At 42.2% G+C, this 17,986-nt stretch overlaps 1 protein-coding gene across 1 annotated transcript in view; it reads right to left on the bottom strand.

Annotated features, from left to right (window-relative positions):
- NPC1 (NPC intracellular cholesterol transporter 1) overlaps positions 1–17,986 on the bottom strand; it is a gene marked incomplete at its 5' end in the record, with an annotated part of 27,392 nt that extends 9,406 nt beyond the window's left edge. Inside the window, 12 exons of the mRNA XM_084280429.1 lie at positions 302–491; positions 1,236–1,338; positions 2,255–2,355; positions 2,910–3,136; positions 3,507–3,877; positions 4,699–4,775; positions 7,153–7,402; positions 7,997–8,164; positions 9,046–9,221; positions 9,800–9,906; positions 10,966–11,088; positions 17,906–17,986. Of these exons, the coding sequence (XP_084136555.1) occupies positions 302–491; positions 1,236–1,338; positions 2,255–2,355; positions 2,910–3,136; positions 3,507–3,877; positions 4,699–4,775; positions 7,153–7,402; positions 7,997–8,164; positions 9,046–9,221; positions 9,800–9,906; positions 10,966–11,088; positions 17,906–17,986 (1,974 nt within the window). The remainder of the gene's footprint in view (positions 1–301; positions 492–1,235; positions 1,339–2,254; positions 2,356–2,909; positions 3,137–3,506; positions 3,878–4,698; positions 4,776–7,152; positions 7,403–7,996; positions 8,165–9,045; positions 9,222–9,799; positions 9,907–10,965; positions 11,089–17,905) is intronic.

The raw sequence follows: 17,986 nt of genomic DNA, 5'->3' as shown, positions 1-17,986 counted from the left end.
TACTTTTCTGTTTTTTTTTTTTTTTTCCAAGATCCAGTTGTATATTAAAAACAAACATGAAACCTTAAAGCTTGAGTTAACTGCACATTTGAAGTGAGAATGAGACTATGAAGCACACATGAATTATCAAGTATGACAAGGACAATGCTCCCCCTGGCTCCTGCCCCAGGAAGTCTTAAAGCGTTAAGAGAAGATGAAATATGAGCATTCTGCAAAAAAACTGCAGTCACTTAAAGCTAAAAAAAAGCTAGTCAGCAAGCTGTAGCTTTAGTATTTACAGCAATGAGAACTATACACGTACCAGCAGTCTTCTACAGCTCTGAATATGTCCCAAAGCTATGGAGATGTACACAAACATTACAATATAGCTTATCAACACAGTACCAATATCGTTGTTGCTTTCGCGATTGATCTCATCTTCAATACTCCGCTCAGCAGAGAATGATATAGTTAAATTAGGGTTACTGTAGTTCTTCAAAAAGTTAATAAACCTAAAAAAAAAAAAATAAATCAGTCACACTTTGAAGGCTAAAACAGTTCACCTTAGAGATACTTGAAAGTCTGTTAGAAGGCAAATTTAAATCATCCATGTGATACACTGTGGCCAGAAAACACTTTGAGGGACCTTCCTCCTTTTCAAAAGGTGTTCTAGGGATGTGTAATCAGCACCCATCCAAGCACTAGAAATGCACTATGCTGGAATACTTTGCATGTTCTCTTTAGAGTGACACAGGTAGACTCTAGTTATACTTGTACTTCATCTCAGACATTCAGTACAGTAGTTTTTATCAGAGCTGTTAGCCAGAGCAGCTGACCCATGTAAACAACATCAGCTTGTAAAGAGTGAAGGGGATGAAAGATTTAGAACCTCATCTGACATTCTTAAAGAATACAGGGTAATGCTGGGCCTTTCCACTGGTGGTTAATGGTCCCATACAGTGAAGAATTTACCTGTGTTCTAGACAAAGTAAAATACATCAAATCCTTTCTAAAGTTACTTATCAGCAGGTACTATTGGACTACAGTCACTAACACCACTAGGAACTTATCTCCTCAAAGCAAACGAAATGAAAATCTAATCACCAGTATAGTCTGTCCTTGACCAGTTCTGCTGCCTCAAAACATCCCTGCAGTTATACTGAGAAACTGTTAGTACAGTGCGTGGCTTTCACGTATCAGCACGTGGAGCTGCTCTAAGTAATGTATGTGTTTCAGAAGGCAGGAAGCCTACTTACTCTTTTTCCCATGCCAAGGCTTTCATTAGCTTTCTTGAGTCATTGTAGTAGTTGTTGACAGGAAAAGTAATAACAAGAGCTGTAGCGTTATTATAGTTATCACCTACAGAGCAAGGAAAAAAAAGAGTAAATGGAGCTTACATTCCAGTACAGGTAGGGACAATTAAGTTCAAAATGACCATTGTCCAAAGCAATCCCATCCCTAGAACTCTATTAAAAGCAGTCTGTTTAACAGCACCGAGTTCTCAAACACACTAGTGAAATAACAGATAAGCATTCCAGATGGTTTTCAAAAGTAATTATTTGTTATTTACCATGTTCACAGCACCCCAGCATTATTAACTTGCTGCAATGTTAGACAAGGGGCTACTATCTAACTAGTACTTATGACTAAGAAACAGGATGTGGTTTCCTAAACAGTGTGCCTCTTTCATACTTAAACTTTACTCAAAGCAAGTAAAAAATACCCTACAGTTTTATGAAGCACTGCTTGCCTTCAAAGGCTGGTTTAGTACATTTGTGTTTGATGCCTCTATCAAGTTATGTTTTACTGGATAAATTGCTTGAACAAGATTCTGCCTTCAGAATAATTATGGAAGGATTTACTTTGTGAACACCTTAATCTAATTTTACTGCTCTGTCATCAGTAGCAAAATTGTTTTAAGTCAAAAGCAAAATACATGTTCTTCTCAGCACATCAGCTTGAGATATTTACTACTTAATCAAGTCTCCAGAACCCATGGATCCTTCAGCAGGCCCAGAGCAGACTGAGTGTTTGCGTGTGCGTCAACAGGGTAAGTGCTTTCCAGTAATGGGCTGCTTACATTTTGCCTGCCTCAAAACTCAGCACTGCTGAAGTGTTATGTAAAATACCCTTACTTACTGAAAGTTTAACAAAACTCCAGGTTTTCTGGAGTGCATTTAATTACCTCTGTTGAATAAGAATGCATTGTTATTGCCAAACACAGCACACAAGTGTGCACTCTCAAGACAAACTGCTGTACTGTTTTGCCACCTACCATCGTATCCTCCCAACACCAGCCATGGAAACACAGGTCCACCAAATGTTCCTAAGCAAGGATCGTGAAGCAAGCTTGTGTCATTCAGTGATGCTGGAGCCCTAAAAGAGACCACCAGCAATAATAACTGTTAGCTTCTGCTTGATAACTGAGGCACAGCACCACAGGGCAGGTAAAAAGCTGCCGTGCTATAACTGATAGTGAGATAAGTAAGGCTGCCAGGGATTCTTTGCTCTTGTGCTGTGTTTGTTTAGAATTCAAATCCCACTTTAGAGGGGTCTTCCTTATAGCTTCAGAGACAAGGAATCACTTCTGCCCAACTGAACCATAAACCGAAGTGAAAGCTTCAAAACTACCTCCTGCTACAGAACTGTACTTCTCAGAATTGCCTGACTCATGTTCAAGGTAAACCAGAGCCAGTGTCTGTACCAAGCCAAGTTAACTGGAAGCTCAATTGAAACGGAACTCCTGCTAAAGCACCGAGACACAGCAGAACAAGTAACCTTTGCTAATCTATGGTTCCACATAGCATTCAGTTTAAAAAGGGGTAAGAAAAGGTTCAAGGGGGTAGCAAGAACTAGCTAGTTCTATTTGCCAGCAAGACAAACACCTAGTTGACCTACAGCTTGAAAAAGCATGTAATTGTACTGCTTACCGAACACAGTATAAGAAGTGAGTGTGGTAGTCAGCATAGACAAAGAACTCGTCCCCGACAGTGTGATCCAGAACAGAATGACTGTTCTGAAAGTAGTTGAGTACACTCAGTATCGTGCAGTTGTTGTTGTAGGGAGCAAGAGGAGCCAGGCAAATGTCTTTCAGCATTACAGTCTCATTGTCAAAAGAAGCATTTATGTTGACAATAGCATTCTGCAAATCCAGCACCTTAAAAAAAACAAACACAACCAAACCACAGATTAAGGGCAGCACAAGAAAGCACTTCCCTTGCAAGACAGGACTTTAGTGAATGCTATATTCCCAGAAGTTTCCAAAGGCAGTGGCACACATTAACAGCAGCACATGACTAAACCTTATTATTTCTGTGTTCACACTGAAAATACTTACTGGGACTCAGCTAGCAAGTCTAACAGAAGAGGTCAAAATACAATGTTTTCAGGAAAAGGCTTACAGGAGGACTATAATAAAAATATCTAATGCTCATTTTGGCAGGCATAGCATTGCAGATAGAAGCCCACTCCATATGGTTGTGCCCATTAGATATATTTAGATCTTTGCTCTTGGAAGTCTCAGATACCTGATGAAGAATGTCCTTGGTAAGTGGAGGACCAAAAGGTACATCTGATCCCGATGGGTAAGGTGAATAGGTGTCTGGACGTCTGTTTGGTGCTTGAATAATAAGTTGTTCGGTACGGAAGAAAGGCCCAAAGTGTGTGTCAAAGTACTCCTTCTCCTTGCGAGCTTGGCTGCTTGGGGCTGACCAGAGGTCTACAGGGTTTGTAGTTGCTTTAATGTACATGAAGCCTGAGCAGCACATTGCAATGAAGACCACGGAGAAGAGGATAACAGGACGTGGATTTCTGACACAGAAAGCCCCCCACGATGTGAATGTCATCCTTAGGCCATTCTCAAACCTTTCACCAAGCCTTTCACCCCAAGTTATTTTCCCTGTAAGAGCAAGACAGCAGCAGTAAGCATCTGAGAAGTCAGTTTAGCAGCATTTTCTTGAAGTCCATTAGGAACTTTTTCACAGTGAGGGTGACAGAGCACTGGAATAGGCTGCCCAGGGAGGTGGTGGAGTCTCCATCTCTGGAGATATTCAAGACCCATCTGGACACCTATCTGAGTGATATGTCCTAGGGAGCTGCTTTGGCAGGGGGGTTGGACCTGATGATCTCTCGAGGTCCCTTCCAACCCCTAAAATTCTATGATTGTATGATTCTATGAAAGAGGAAATTTCATTCCAGCTCTGTTTACAGTACACAATATCTACGCTGACAGTTAGACCCAGAAATCAATCCCTGATTGACATCTAGGGTGCAGAAACCAGTGTGCAACTAACATTCCCCCTTCTAACACAAAACTGTCTCTGACAGCAGCAGGCACAGCAAGTAAAGGCATGAAGCAGCTAAGAAATACATGAACACTGAAATTAGCTACCTCAGATGCTACACAAATTAAACTACAGTTCTCACGCTTTGTACAGGCATGTGATCAAATTGATTTTAGCATTACATTGCTCCCTTTGCCCCCAGCTACAAAGCACTCCAGAACTTCCTAGCATAGCTAGGTCACTGTGCAATCAGGGCTTTCAGCATCCTGCAGAACAGGGTTAAGTATGTCAGAGATACGGGCCAAAGGACTGAAATAAAATGCTCTGAGAGTGGATTATAGGGCCTTACAAAGCTAAAATTCCAGAGCCTATCCACAGGAAAGGGATGCACTGAACCAGAGTTTTAATACATCTATTACTGTTACCCAAGACATACCATTGTCACGATGGGAACTCACAGAATAGGCAATATTGCTGTCAATTGGTGTGTACTCTGAGACAAAGTGCCGTTTCCTGCAAGACAAAAGAAGCTATGTTACCCTTCTTTCCCAAAAGGTTCTCTTTTGGAGTTTGCACAGCACAGTCCAATGCTAGCAATAATTTTGGTATTTGACTCCTTCAGAATCTATAGACACTATGTACTATGTATCCACTCAAGAACAGCAATCTCCATCTTTACCATCCTTCAGAGCAACTTACAGCCCTGTTGGCTGTCTAAACTTTCCCAGCTTGGATCAAGGACACATTATTTACTACTTTTTTTTTTTATATTAACAGCCAAAAAAGTCTCTAAGTTGAAGATAACTCAGAGCAATATCTAGAACATTTCCACTTCACAAGAACAGAAATGTGTTTGTGTTAGTGCTTAGACACTGTTTAGTCTAGGGTTAAATGTACTAACTTGCTTTGCTAAAAAGTATCCTTGGAGAAGAGTTGAAAAGTTGATAAAGAGGGAACATCCTGCCCCAGCAGGTGCCAGAGTTGGGGCATTGCCAGAGAAGCCTGGAATCAACAGAAACTGAGGGAAAGGTAAGGGTGGTAGTGGGAGATCATGACCACCCACCCAATTCAAGGACTATGCAAATGCCCCCCCACACACACACTTTCAAGGAGCATGCATACTAATTTGAATATGCTTTGACCCCTAGTAGATGATGCAGTAATTACTAATTATTAGTGTAAATTTAGGTGGTTTTTTCTAATGCTGTAACAAGACAAATATGTTGTAGGTTCTGTGTGTAGTGTGGAGGCTGTGTGGAATTACCACCTAGCACCCATCTCCACACAGACATGGAATAAGCCAGACACCTCTGACAACAACAGTAACAACCCCGCTTTTGAGACAAGAGTGATAGTATTTGCAAGAGATTTCTACATTAGAAATCTTCTACTTCATTAGTCAAATGATTAAAGTTATACTTAGCCTGAAGAAATGGGGAGGTGATGAAAGAGGAAAGTAAGGTACTTTCTTCCTGTCCTGAAGGCAGGCAAGTAATAGCCCAGAAGACTTAGAATAGACCTATATTGCTTATACTCATTCCTGATACCCAGAGCAGGAGGTAGGTCCAACAGCCTCCTCATGGCAATCTAATCAGACCTCAAACTAGAGCAGGATGTTTTGGGCTACAAACCAGACATCTCAAAACACCCTTACCATTTCATGTAGTTTCCTATGCATGCTGCACAGTAAGTTAAGGCCACGGAGCAGGTAGTAAGCTTGTTGTATCCACTATCCTTTTCCACACAGATTTAATTCTTACCATACAGCAGCTTCAGATTCCTGGCTGTAACTCAACATTGAAGCTGCATTGAGAAGTACCACCATACTGGAAAACGCTATTAAGAAATATTAATAGCTTTCCACAGCTTTGGATTGCTAGCACACCCACACCAAAGCATTTACAGCTACAGTTAGTTATGCACTTCACTGCCAAGTATCACATAGCATAGAGAAGTTAGCTTGCTGCCCCTTACTTCAAAAACACTGTAATTACTTAGTTTGTTGTATTTTCAAAACAGGAGACTAAAAGTATTCCTGACTGAATTTGCAACAGGGTCGTAACTGCTTTGATACAAGCATTACTCTGCAGAAAAACTGTTATGATTGCATGTGGCTACCAATCCCAGAGCTTGCTCCACAACTGATCCCAAATTTAGCTCCTACAATCCCATTATCTTAGTCCAATTTTAAGTGACTCTTTTTCTCTCAGCTACATCTCCTGACAAAGTATGTTACATTAAACACTTCATTGCAGATGTAAGAGACAGAAGTAAGAAAGGCTTTAATGAACACTGCATGAGATAAACAGGCCTCTCCATCACTGGAATTTCCCCAGCTCCTCCCAGTTACAATTTAAGTAACAGGAGATTTGAGGAAGAAAATGGGATTGCATTTTTAGTCATATGGGTTCTCCTCCAAGATATTTTACTTGTGTTCCAATCTAGCCTAAAGCATTGTAAATCCCTATAGCTTCTAGAAGTTTGACATTTGAGTATGAAGATATTTCACTGCTCCAGTATCTTAATGCATACAATCCAAGAACAGATACAGTTTAACAGAGATGTTATGCTTAATATCAGGTTAATCAGATACATCCATTTCCCCATTTTTGCAGACTCTCAAGTTGTTGCTTATGACAGTTGCTGTTGTAAATATTCAGTCCTGCAGCTAGGAATGCTATGAGAGTTGTGCATCAGCTAAACTGACTTCTGCACTTGCTTTCTACCACATGTTTTTAGGTGCTATAACATTCCCAGTAAGTAGAAGCCTCTGCTACAAGTGATGATATTTGTAGCTGGGTGAAGAGAGAGACATAAGTATCCCATTTTGTGCAAATGAAGTTTCTGTAGAAAAGGCAAGCAACTGAGCTATGCATTTTGAATGCTTTACCTGTAACACCAGACTCCAAACACAAGTGCAAAAAAGATGAGTAGAAATCCCATGTAGGAGATCCACATGATGACATACACAGCATCCAAACCCAACAGAAGCCAAGGAGGAGGCAGTGGTGGAGGTTGTGGTTTCGGACCACAAACAATTGAACAGTCCTGGCAGCTGCATGGTCCTGTCGAGTCGTCTACAGACTCATTACAGCCTTTGGTAGCGTTGTTCATGGGATTCTTTTGGTGGACAGGAACATCTAGGACAAATCACAAGTTGTAGAGCCAGTTTTACTACCAGTTAAATATTCACACCTTCACAACACAAGCACCCCAGTAAAAGGGATATATATAAAAGGCCCCAGCTTCTTCATAGAGTTGCTTTTCTAGGTCTTATAACTGAAGAAGCCACTGCCTTTTCCATAGCAGGTACTGACTATTTACAGTTGTCTGCTAACTGAGTAGTCAAGTTTTAGAACTTTTTAGTCTAAAACTAATAACCACATGCTATGCTTACATCATTCCTGCAAGAATTTGTTCAGATTGTGAGGTGTAACAATTTCCTTGCAAAGAAATCCTAAAGGATCATGTTACTGCCCTAGTTTCCCAAGGAATATAAGTGATCCAGTCACCTAAGCTCAGTCCATCCCTTAATGAATCTGAGGGATCTATACATCAAGAAGCTACATACAAAGGAAGGCCAAAGTATGACTTCCACACAGAATATCTTGCATTGCTTTGAAAGCCTCAGACTGCAGACATTGCTGGGCACCTGATTTAAAAACTCAGCATTCTAGCGATAGCACACAGCCTTTGAGAGAAGCTTCAAAGGCAAAGACTATTCAGTATCTTACCTGAGAAGACAGGAATAATGCTGAAAGGAGTTTGCCCATTGTCTTTACTAAACATGTACTCAATCCAGTTGGTTGCATTGCAGTCTTTGACATCCTTCCCACACAGCAGCCCCAGTGCTTTAACATTACTTGATGGAGCCTCGACATCTTTACAGGCATTATACATTGCTAGGAAGAGTGCAAGAAGACAGAAGACTCATTAAATCAGTCTCACCAACTGAGCATTCCAAGTATTTCCAATAATTACAGACTCACCAAGTTCAAAAACCACACTTAGAGCTTTCAAGAGGAAACATCTTAAGGCAGTGAAAGAATGCTTTCAGTTGTATTTACAGTATTCTAGGTGGCAGTGCAGTGTTACTGCTATCTTACTCTGAGTAGGTCACCTGGATCTGCACTGTGCTAGAACCTACTTAATATAAAATAATTACCTCTCAAACAGTAAAGGTTTTTTCAGACAAAGTTATGACAAATACTTAAAGCACCTTTGACCTATATGTGATATATGACTTTCAAATGTCTCAACTTGATCTAGAGGCCATTGCACAAAATGTACAAAGACTGATCTAATGCTTCAAGCTTGCTGTAATATCCAAATACAACCCAGATTTGTTTGCTCTTGGACAAAATCTTTGGATTTGCCATTGGACTAGAACAATCCATCTCAGGAGTGCTTTTTAGATAAAGGCATTGCAGCACCTCATTCAAACACTATCATACTTGCTAGACAGTTTCAGTATCAGGTCGGCTTTGGACGTTCAGTATTTGGCAAAAAAGTTAGTCATCAGGGTTCTCAGCTATTCACCATTTGTACAGATGTCTGGTCTCAGCTGAACTGTCAAAAGCACTGTCCTTAACACTGGCAGTGCAATGTCTCCTACCCATGCAGAAATTAGTGTTCCAGCAGTTTTAAGGAGGAGCCTACCAGTACCTATAAGATGCCTCAAACTTCGCAAGACTGTCAAAAAGATGTTTTGCCCTCCTAATTCTTCCTACTGGTTTTGTTACCTTGACAAAAGCTTAGGTATATTAACACACTGTTTACTCACCATTTGCAAAGCGTTCCCCAATAAAGTACTGCAGCTCTGTAATACTACTTTTGTTCTCTTTTAAAACTGGATCATAATAAGGTATGGTACTTGTAACACTCAAAAACTCCGATTGATTTGGACTGCAAGTCAGTTCACAGAAGAGGTTTATCAAGTTGTAAAAACAAGATGGACATCTGGGTGGGAAAGGAAGTACACAGCAATCAGATTAAGAGGTAAAGATGCACAACATACATAAAGATGACAAAGATGCATTGACCTATGCAGCAAGTAAACATCCTGCTCAGAGTGACAGGACATTTAAGTTCTGTAAGTTTTTAAGTCAGCAATGCAACATTAGCTGGTGCTTAAAATTGCTTACTCATGAGTAGCATCAACACCATTCACTAGCAAAACTGCCTAGCTCAAACAGTATATATAAACAGTCTGACAGAACACTTAACTGCTGCTAGGAAGAAGACTTCTGTTAGAAGACCACCAAACAGTGCTTTGTGTTGCCTTCTTCTGAAGGCTTCGTTACAAATACAATAGCTTGAGAAAAAGCTAAGGTAATGTTTATTCTACCAGCTAACTCCATCAGGACTGCAAGTAGTTGTTTCATGAAATTAAAGCCTCATGATAGGGATGAGGCATTTTCTCCAATAAGCCTTCAAATGAGGCGACCATCTTTTCTACAGTCTACTTGAACAGAAGAGTCTTAGTGTGCTTTATTAATGTTACAAAGCTCTAGTTGCTTTGCCATGCGTTAGCATACCTGGAAAGAAACTGCAGAGGCAGCTGCAAGTTGGTTTTCAAAGTCTGAAGCTGACGAACATCACAGCAAGTGCTAACATTGCCAAAGAAGAAACCTGGACAGAGTTCCTTAAATACAAACAGCATTGAGATCAGGGAGCAGGAAGAAAAAGCCTGTTTAAGACTTCAGAACTCATTAGTTTTAGATTCTGCTTCAGCATGTTTCAGAATACACTAGCTATTGCTGTGGAAGATACATGAAAACACATCTAGCTTATGAGCTATTTCAGAGAGCAGGAAAGAATCACTTCTTTTATTCAAAGCATCACTTCCTTTTAAAAAGCTCCTTCAGATGATCTTTAGTCACAGAGTCTATATATAGAATGATAATGGTATTTGAGAGTCTGCTAGTGAGAGGACAACACATGTTTATCCAAGCTGAAAGGAATCTTGCAGCTTATCCTCTAGTATACCTTCTGGGTAGCATCACATTGTGGAGCATCAGAATTCAAGCCACTAACCACAAAAATAATCACTGATGAACTGACAAGGCTATTTCATGGTCAGTTTATAGAGGAGACAAATACATTTAATACAAAACTAACAGAGTAACACAGAAGCTGTACATGAAATCTTTAGAAACAGTACAAAAGAGCAGTTAGCTCACCTATGTATTTAAGTCACTCCTGCCACCAGCTAAACCATTACTTATTTCATACTCTAAATCTTTGAGTGGTTTTGTTCATTTTGAGCGCTAGAGCCCAGCTAAGGAAACAGTCTCACACTAGGAACAGCTAAGGAGACCAAACTTTGTCCAAGCTCACTCCATCTGAATGGGTGCCAGTTACTGCCTTCCCATTCACAACCACAGAACTTATCATAGTTCGGAAGAGTCCAAAAAAATTTAGTCTGACTAAAGAGTGCTCAAGCCAGTGAGGAAAACACACAAGAAAGTGAACCAATTGTATATTTAAGGGTGTAATCACACAGTTCAGAGACTTCTCATCTCCAAAGGGATATTACCTTCACACTGTTGGGGCTATGAGATATACCTGAGAAACCAGAGATAATGCGTCGCTTTCTCATCAACTTAGGATGGGAAATTTAAAGGTCATTGCACATGTCTAACAGAAACCTAAAGTATAAGAGAATTATTTCTCTAGCAGCAGATCTCCAAAAGAAGCTCACCTGCATTAAGTCATAGCCATCTTCTGGTAGTGCTATCGGTGGTCCATCATAGGCACAGTTGTATCTCTTGTCTCCAGAAGCAACTCCACATTCTCCGTACCAGACACACGATTGTGGAAGAACCTAATGAACAAGATACAACTGATTAACTGCAAGGAATAATTGCCAAATTCCTCAGCTGCTGAAGAGTTTATGTGCTACTATTCTAAAAAACATTTACAATCCAGATTAGGTAATTTCCTGATAATTTAAACATCAGCATGTCCTGTATAAAACACCCATTAACAAAAGCCTGTTCTTTTGACAGGGCACACATCACCACTGATGTCCAGCTCAGCTCCCCACCCTTCCTTGCCCAGAAATACTCTGTCTATAGTTAAGACCAAGTATGAGTGTTACTAAATCAATACTTGGAAAGTATTTCTTAATGTATCTCCAAACACAAGGTGATGAGGAAAATCATTTATGCAAGGCAATGCACATGATTAGGGGCTTGAACTGTCACTTCAGAGCACATGAGGAGCCAAACCATTCCATGTTGCTTACACACAATGCTTCAGTTCCTCCTACCACCTTTTACTCTTTCTTGCAAACTCAGCCACTTGGTGACAGATTTTTGAGGAAACAGCAGCATGAACAGGATTCTGAAACAGAACTTCACAGCTCTGTACTCTCCACAGAGCACCATGTACTGTCACAATCCCAAAGGATGCCCTCCACCACTTTCAGGCCTAAGCATTAAATGGGCTTACATTCGAAGTAAAAAGAAAAACAAATGAAGTCTCATTTTAAGAGGATTTTAAGGGACTACTGAAAAATTCATGTTCTTTATTACATGCATAGAGTGGACAATGGCAACTAGCAAGCACTCTATTTTTGTCTCAGTACCAAAGAGCATCTGAAATGCCAAATCAAAACATTTATTCTGAAAATTAAAACATTTAGTGCAATAACAAGTTATTTACAGCAGAAAGTTTAGGACAGCTCCAAGGTTTTCCTATGCACCTGAGCTGCAAACAGAAAACAAACTGCACAAGTATTTATTATGCTTCTGCCAGCCCTGATGAGAAATTTTCATGGTACAGTTTGAAAGATAACCAACTTATTTTTATCTCCTGAACAACCTTGACCTAGCATTTGTAGAAATGCCATATGCTTACACTGCAAGGACAGACTGCTGTGCTTTGTGCCTGACCATGAATAATATTGTTTACTGACCAGAGAGGCCTCTGAAAGGCTGAACTCATAATACCCAAGAGCTACCCAGAATTACAATGCCTCCACAACATCTATTTTTGTGCTAACAGCGCTGACAGTTCTTCAAAATGTCCATCAGCAATTTGTAATTTGGTTGTTTTTTAAGTCAGGGATGATAACCATCACCAGTTTACCTGACCCTGTTAGAGCTGTTTTCTCTTTAACTCAATTTAAGCAACATGGTCCAATTCAAAGTTACTCACTACAAGCCAGGTCCAAAAGTCAGTTTAAGTGCCACTCACACAGGTCACTATTTCATTTGTCCACTCTAGCATTTCTTCTAGCTAAACCTGTAACCAGATGCTAACTATCACCATATTCTTACAGAGATCACAGAATCACAGAATTGTAGGGGCTGGAAGGGGCCTCCACCCCCCCTGCCAAAGCAGCTCCCCAGCACATATTGCACAGATAGGCATCCAGATGGGTCTTGAATATCTCCAGAGAAGGAGACTCCACCACCTCCCTGGGCAGCCTGTCCTAGTGCTCTGTTGAAAAGCACTCCTCAAGACTGCACTCCTAAACACTGAATGTTTAAGATCAGCATAAGCCTAAAAGTTAAGTTCCTGTAACTTGGAGACTATCCACAGAAACTACATTGTGGATTTCTTCATGCATCAAATTAATCCAAGAAGTCAACACTACTTTGATGCAAATTTAGAAGTCACTTTCTTCAATTCTCCTTCTCCACACCCAGATATCTCCAGTTTTAATAGCAAAGCATCTAGTAATGGGGAAGGTGGTTCAGTGTTTGTGTGTACCAGTGTCAGAAGTGAATTAATCATCTGTTCAAGAGGAAGTACAGATTCACTGGTATTCTTGCAAAAGGGCAATGAATTTTGAGCCGCTTGCTGCTGCCTGTGAGAACAGAACCTGGTATTTTTTCAGTATCAGGCTGGCATCCATGTTTAGTCTAGAATGGTTTGTAATCACAGTTTCTATGAACACTTTCTAAAGAAAAACAAAACCACTTTCTATGCTTATAAATTCTTGTCACCAAACACTTCTTAACTTTTAAGTCCCACAAAATTATCAACCTACTCTCTATTCTGGAAGAAGCTAAGCCTTCCTGAAGAAAGCGTAGTAAAACTGTCAGTGCAGTTACCAGTTACAGAAGGCTTACCAGGGCACTTACTGCACAGAAAAACTTAAATTTCAGGTATCACATCAGGCTGACTGATCGTTCAACTGTTTTAAAAGTACAATCTATATTTCAAAGTAACACTTCCTTGGTTATAAATACACAGATATAAAATAAAATGCAAGCTGCCTTATGTCTGTAAGTTCACCTACAAGGCTTTTTTTGCCAGCACTTTCATGACAGAACACAAAGCAACTTACTTGGAAGTGACATTTGGTCATGCATCACAAAGTATTCAGCTAAACACACAAGAAAAAAAGCAAGATAACTTGTTCCACCCAAGTCCTAGTTTACACCTGTAATCTGAATAAAGATTTTAAAACCATATTGCCAAAGTTCCACGTTGGTAAAACTTACAATGCAAAACCAAGTGTTTATCACTCAAACTTTCTGCCTGTTTAGAAAAGCTGAACAGATCAGTTTTAACTACTAGAAGAGTGCTTAGACCCAGAACTGCCAACTTGAATACTATACTGCAGTATTAATACCAATAATTCCATTTCAGAAGCAATCTAAGATAAGGTATTTATGCCACGACCTAGCAGGACCTCACTCAGAAGTCTGAATTTGTTCCCTGAACCGATAAACTTTGGTAAGCCTTGATTCTCAGTGGTTGAACTGAGTCAGCCACAAAATATGGTAGAGGGTTGGTCTCCTAGAGTTCACAGTATTCAGAGGTTCTACAAGTAACTGAGTAACTACGACCACTGATAATACTCAGCTCTATCTTACCCCCAAAAACCCTCTACTAAAAGCTAGATTAAGTTACAGAGTAAGACAAGTACTTTGCTCTTTCCATTCTTTCAGAAAATTCCTATACTGGTAGGAAGAGATAGGAATGAGTAAGCGTGGTTGTAAATTAGTCATAGTTAAGAAGGTTACCACATGCAGAGTCAGACTTGAAAGTCACTTAAGATCTGGGTGAAAAATAATCTCTTAAATGGGTGAAAGCCCTCTTAGCTCCAAAATGAAAGGATAAATGTTGTGTGATCCCAATCAGCTTCTGAACAAGGATATACTCCATAAGCCTAACACAGGGTTGGCTTCTGAAGAAAAGTATATTCCTACTTCTGGTAGACTTACTCTATTTGAAGAGAAACTTCACCTCGGGTCAGAACTCCAGGAGCTCTAATAAGGAACTCACACATAAGCAAGTACAGGCATTTTGTGACTACCAACATTCTACAAAGGTTCTGTTACAGCTTGCTGGTTCCCAGCCATTATAATTTGTTTGGAATAAAACTAGTGCTCCAACAGATCATAAACACATTTACTTTAGTCCAAGTTTCTTCAACTGCATGTGGGAACAAATCAATAATCTTTAATGCTTCCAGCAGCATTAGCCATCACCAACAATGATTACATAGCTGCTAAGCAGACAAAGAACAATGATGATGTTGTGTACAGAAACAGCAACTATTTGTAGTCCTGCAAATTCCAGATGACAAGTGAACATTGTTTGGCTCTCCAAACTGAGATTAGTAATGTATGGAAAAGGCAACAGCATCAGATACAGCTGTTTCCCCTTCTTTCATCTAGGGTGGTACATCTGGGATCTTGTGGTACAAGAAGAAAGATTCCAAGAAACATCATACTTTGCATATCCCATTCCCCCACCCCCCCCAATCTAGTTCACACCACATTTAATAGCTGCTATTGCCCACTAGGTTGAGAAACTGAGTTCTAGGGAAACACCCTACCACATTACCCTTAATAAACAGCAACACTGGTTTATGGGAACAGGTGACCAGGTCAAGATTGCAGATCTGCCCCAGAAGTTACACGCTACCTCACAGATCTCCCTATGAGGGGAAGAGATTGTCCACAGACCAAAGGAAATTGTAGAGGTTTTATTCTTGCTCTTTGCCTCTTTCAGTAGCTTGTTCAGAGGCAGCCAGTGCAGCTCTAAACTGTCTGCCAAGCTCTGCTCGTTCCTTTGCCCGTAGGGAAGGGACTATTCCCTTTCAGGCAAAAACGAATCATTAGCTACTTTGGTTCCAGCAAAGCCCCAGCTCTGGAGTTATCCAAACACACTTCACATGTCACAGGAAAGTCAAGGTCAGGCAGGAGGAGAAAGCTGCAATACTGGTAACAGTTCAGTATCTGTGGGAGCAAGCTGGTGTTAGCTGATGATGACTTATTGGGAAAACACACGCTCAACTGCATGCTTGATCAGAAAGCACAGGGCCCCTAACTAGCAGCTGTCCAAAGCGAAGGCCATCTGCGCCACAACACCTCTGATGCCCTGCAGGGAGACAGCAATAACACCTCACAACACTCAGATTGCTTCATCCACTGACCAGCAAAGCGCTGTTCAGTTCCACCAATCATTCCCTTCAGTTACCTCCCCCACCTTCTAAGAGGGCTTCTTCACTTTCCATCCAGAAAGACTACCAACAAGTCACTCCTGATTTTCCAGGAAGTAATTTAAGTAAAGCCGGTACTGTCATGCTCTGAAGCTACGCTGCCATCCCTGCCAAGCAAGCTGCTCCACACAGGCATTCTGGAACTTTGTGCCCAAGGTCAGGTAACAGCACGGTGTGGGCCACTTGGCAAGCTCGAGACAAAGCAGGACCTGCTGCTAACATCTTCCCCCAGGACTGGGACCCCAGTTGCTGACAGGAAACCTGCGTCCAACCTCCCTAAGCCACCACATCCAGTACATTACAACGTTTGTAAGAGACTAAGAACAGTTTCAAGACTTCATCCCCCTGTAAGTCCACATTCAGAAACAGGACTAAAGGAGCCGAGACTTTCAGTGTAGTTCTCCAATGGTATCAATGGGTAGTTAACTGTTGACTAGTAAGAGGTTACCTGGCACAAGTCCCGTGCCATGCACTGTCCAGAGTGAAAGATACATCCCATACAGGCTGACACTTTTCAGGTCATTGTCAAAGTGTGTGTAATGGAAGGATTACAGACCTAAATACCACTCTAGTCCACTTCTCCAAAAAGCAGTGGCATAGCATACAGCCTTTTGTCTATGCACACAACTGAAAGCATGAAAACATTACAGCAGTGCTTCATGGGGAGAGCAGGTTCACTTTCACAACACTGCTCTTCTGCAAGCCTCTAACACTACGTAGGCTCAGTCTAACTGAAGGACCAGCTTCTCCAAAAGATATCAAAAGTCTACTTTGTGGAGTGTTAGGCTGTAAATAAAAGAGTTAATGGCCAAAAAATGTTGCCTCCTATTACAAAACTGAAGCCTGCATGGTTAGAGTAATTTTGTGATGTTTACTTCTTATGGACCATAAAGCCATAGCCTCTACAAGCATCCCCTAAGTCTTAGGGGAAGCTCCTCTAGTTCAGTATCCTACTGTCACCTAAAGGAAAGCATCTTGTCAATTTCTTTACCAGCCTAGGACACATCTCATTGCCAAAAGATGGTATCTCCTTCCAAAGACGTTACATAAAGTAGTATCAGTAAGGTGTGAGGTCCATTACCTACCCACCTGGAGACCATGAGTCACTACTAAACAGTCAGCTTCTCCTACTTTTCTGTTCAAGCTCTTGAAAGGTTGTTAGAAGAGGATACACACAGAAAATAAACTTGGAGTTTAACAAACTTGAAAACATACCCTAGGAGAAGTTTTAAGCTTAACCTTTTTCAGTGGGGGAGGGAAAGGAGGGGGAAGAGTCACAACACTAAGGCTTAGGAGACGTTCCCTGTTTCTCTGGAGGACCATGGAGTATCTCACTCTTTGGAACACGGCAGGAACAAAACAGGGCCAAGAAGAGCAAAGGTTTTGCAGATTTTTTTTCCCCCAAAGCATCACGAACTCCAACTTACTCCAATCCTTATTTTTAAGGACACATGTAGCCTGAACGTTGGCACATCAATGCCCCGCCGCTCTGGCTGTGCGCTCGCGGGAAGCTGTCACCCTGCCTCACGCACACCCCGAGCAAGCCGAACCGGACGGCGAGGCCGTGTGGAAGCCCCGGCACGGACATGTGACCGCAGGGCCACTCACATGCGCAGGGCATTGCGTAACCGCCCGGCACCCCGGCCAGCCGCTCCTACGTGCCACAGCCGGGGACCAGCGCCAGCCACAAGCTGAAGCTCCCTAAATCCGGGCACACCCGCTTCGCGCCTCAGGTGCTCCCAGGCGGGCCTGCTGTGTCACTAGGCTGCCTCCCGCACCGACACCCCCCCCCCCCCCCCCCCCGACTCCCCTGCCGAACCCCGGCCCTCGCCCCCGCCCCGCCGAAGAGTGAGGGAAAGAGGGAGGGGGAACCCCATCGGAGACAGGGAAGGGCCGCTGCGGTACCACGTTTCGGCTTCGCACCGCCCCGATCGCGGCGGCCTAACCCACACCCGGCGGCTGGCGGGACAGCCGCTTCTCTCGGTCAGTTCCCCCGGCCCGGGGGAGCCCCGGCTTCAGGCAGCGCGGACAGCCGCCACGGCTGCCCCCCGGCACCGAAGCAACACCCGGAGGGAACCCGCATCCCGTGACAAGCGCCCGCTGCTCTGTTCTCCCCCGGCGCTGCCAGGAGAGCCGGCAAACCCCACCGCAGGCACCCTCCCCGGGAGAGGCTCACCTGCACGGGCGACAGAAGCAGAAGAAAGAGGACAGACAGGCCGAGGCCGCCCTGCCCGGGGCTGCGTTGCAAGCTCCCCAT

The sequence above is a fragment of the Gallinula chloropus genome (assembly GCF_964237585.1).
Source record: "Gallinula chloropus genome assembly, chromosome: 2".
NCBI classification, from domain to species: Eukaryota; Metazoa; Chordata; class Aves; order Gruiformes; family Rallidae; genus Gallinula; species Gallinula chloropus.
The sequence above is the reverse complement of the archived record's forward strand: the minus strand, read 5'-3'. Positions and strand labels throughout refer to the sequence as shown.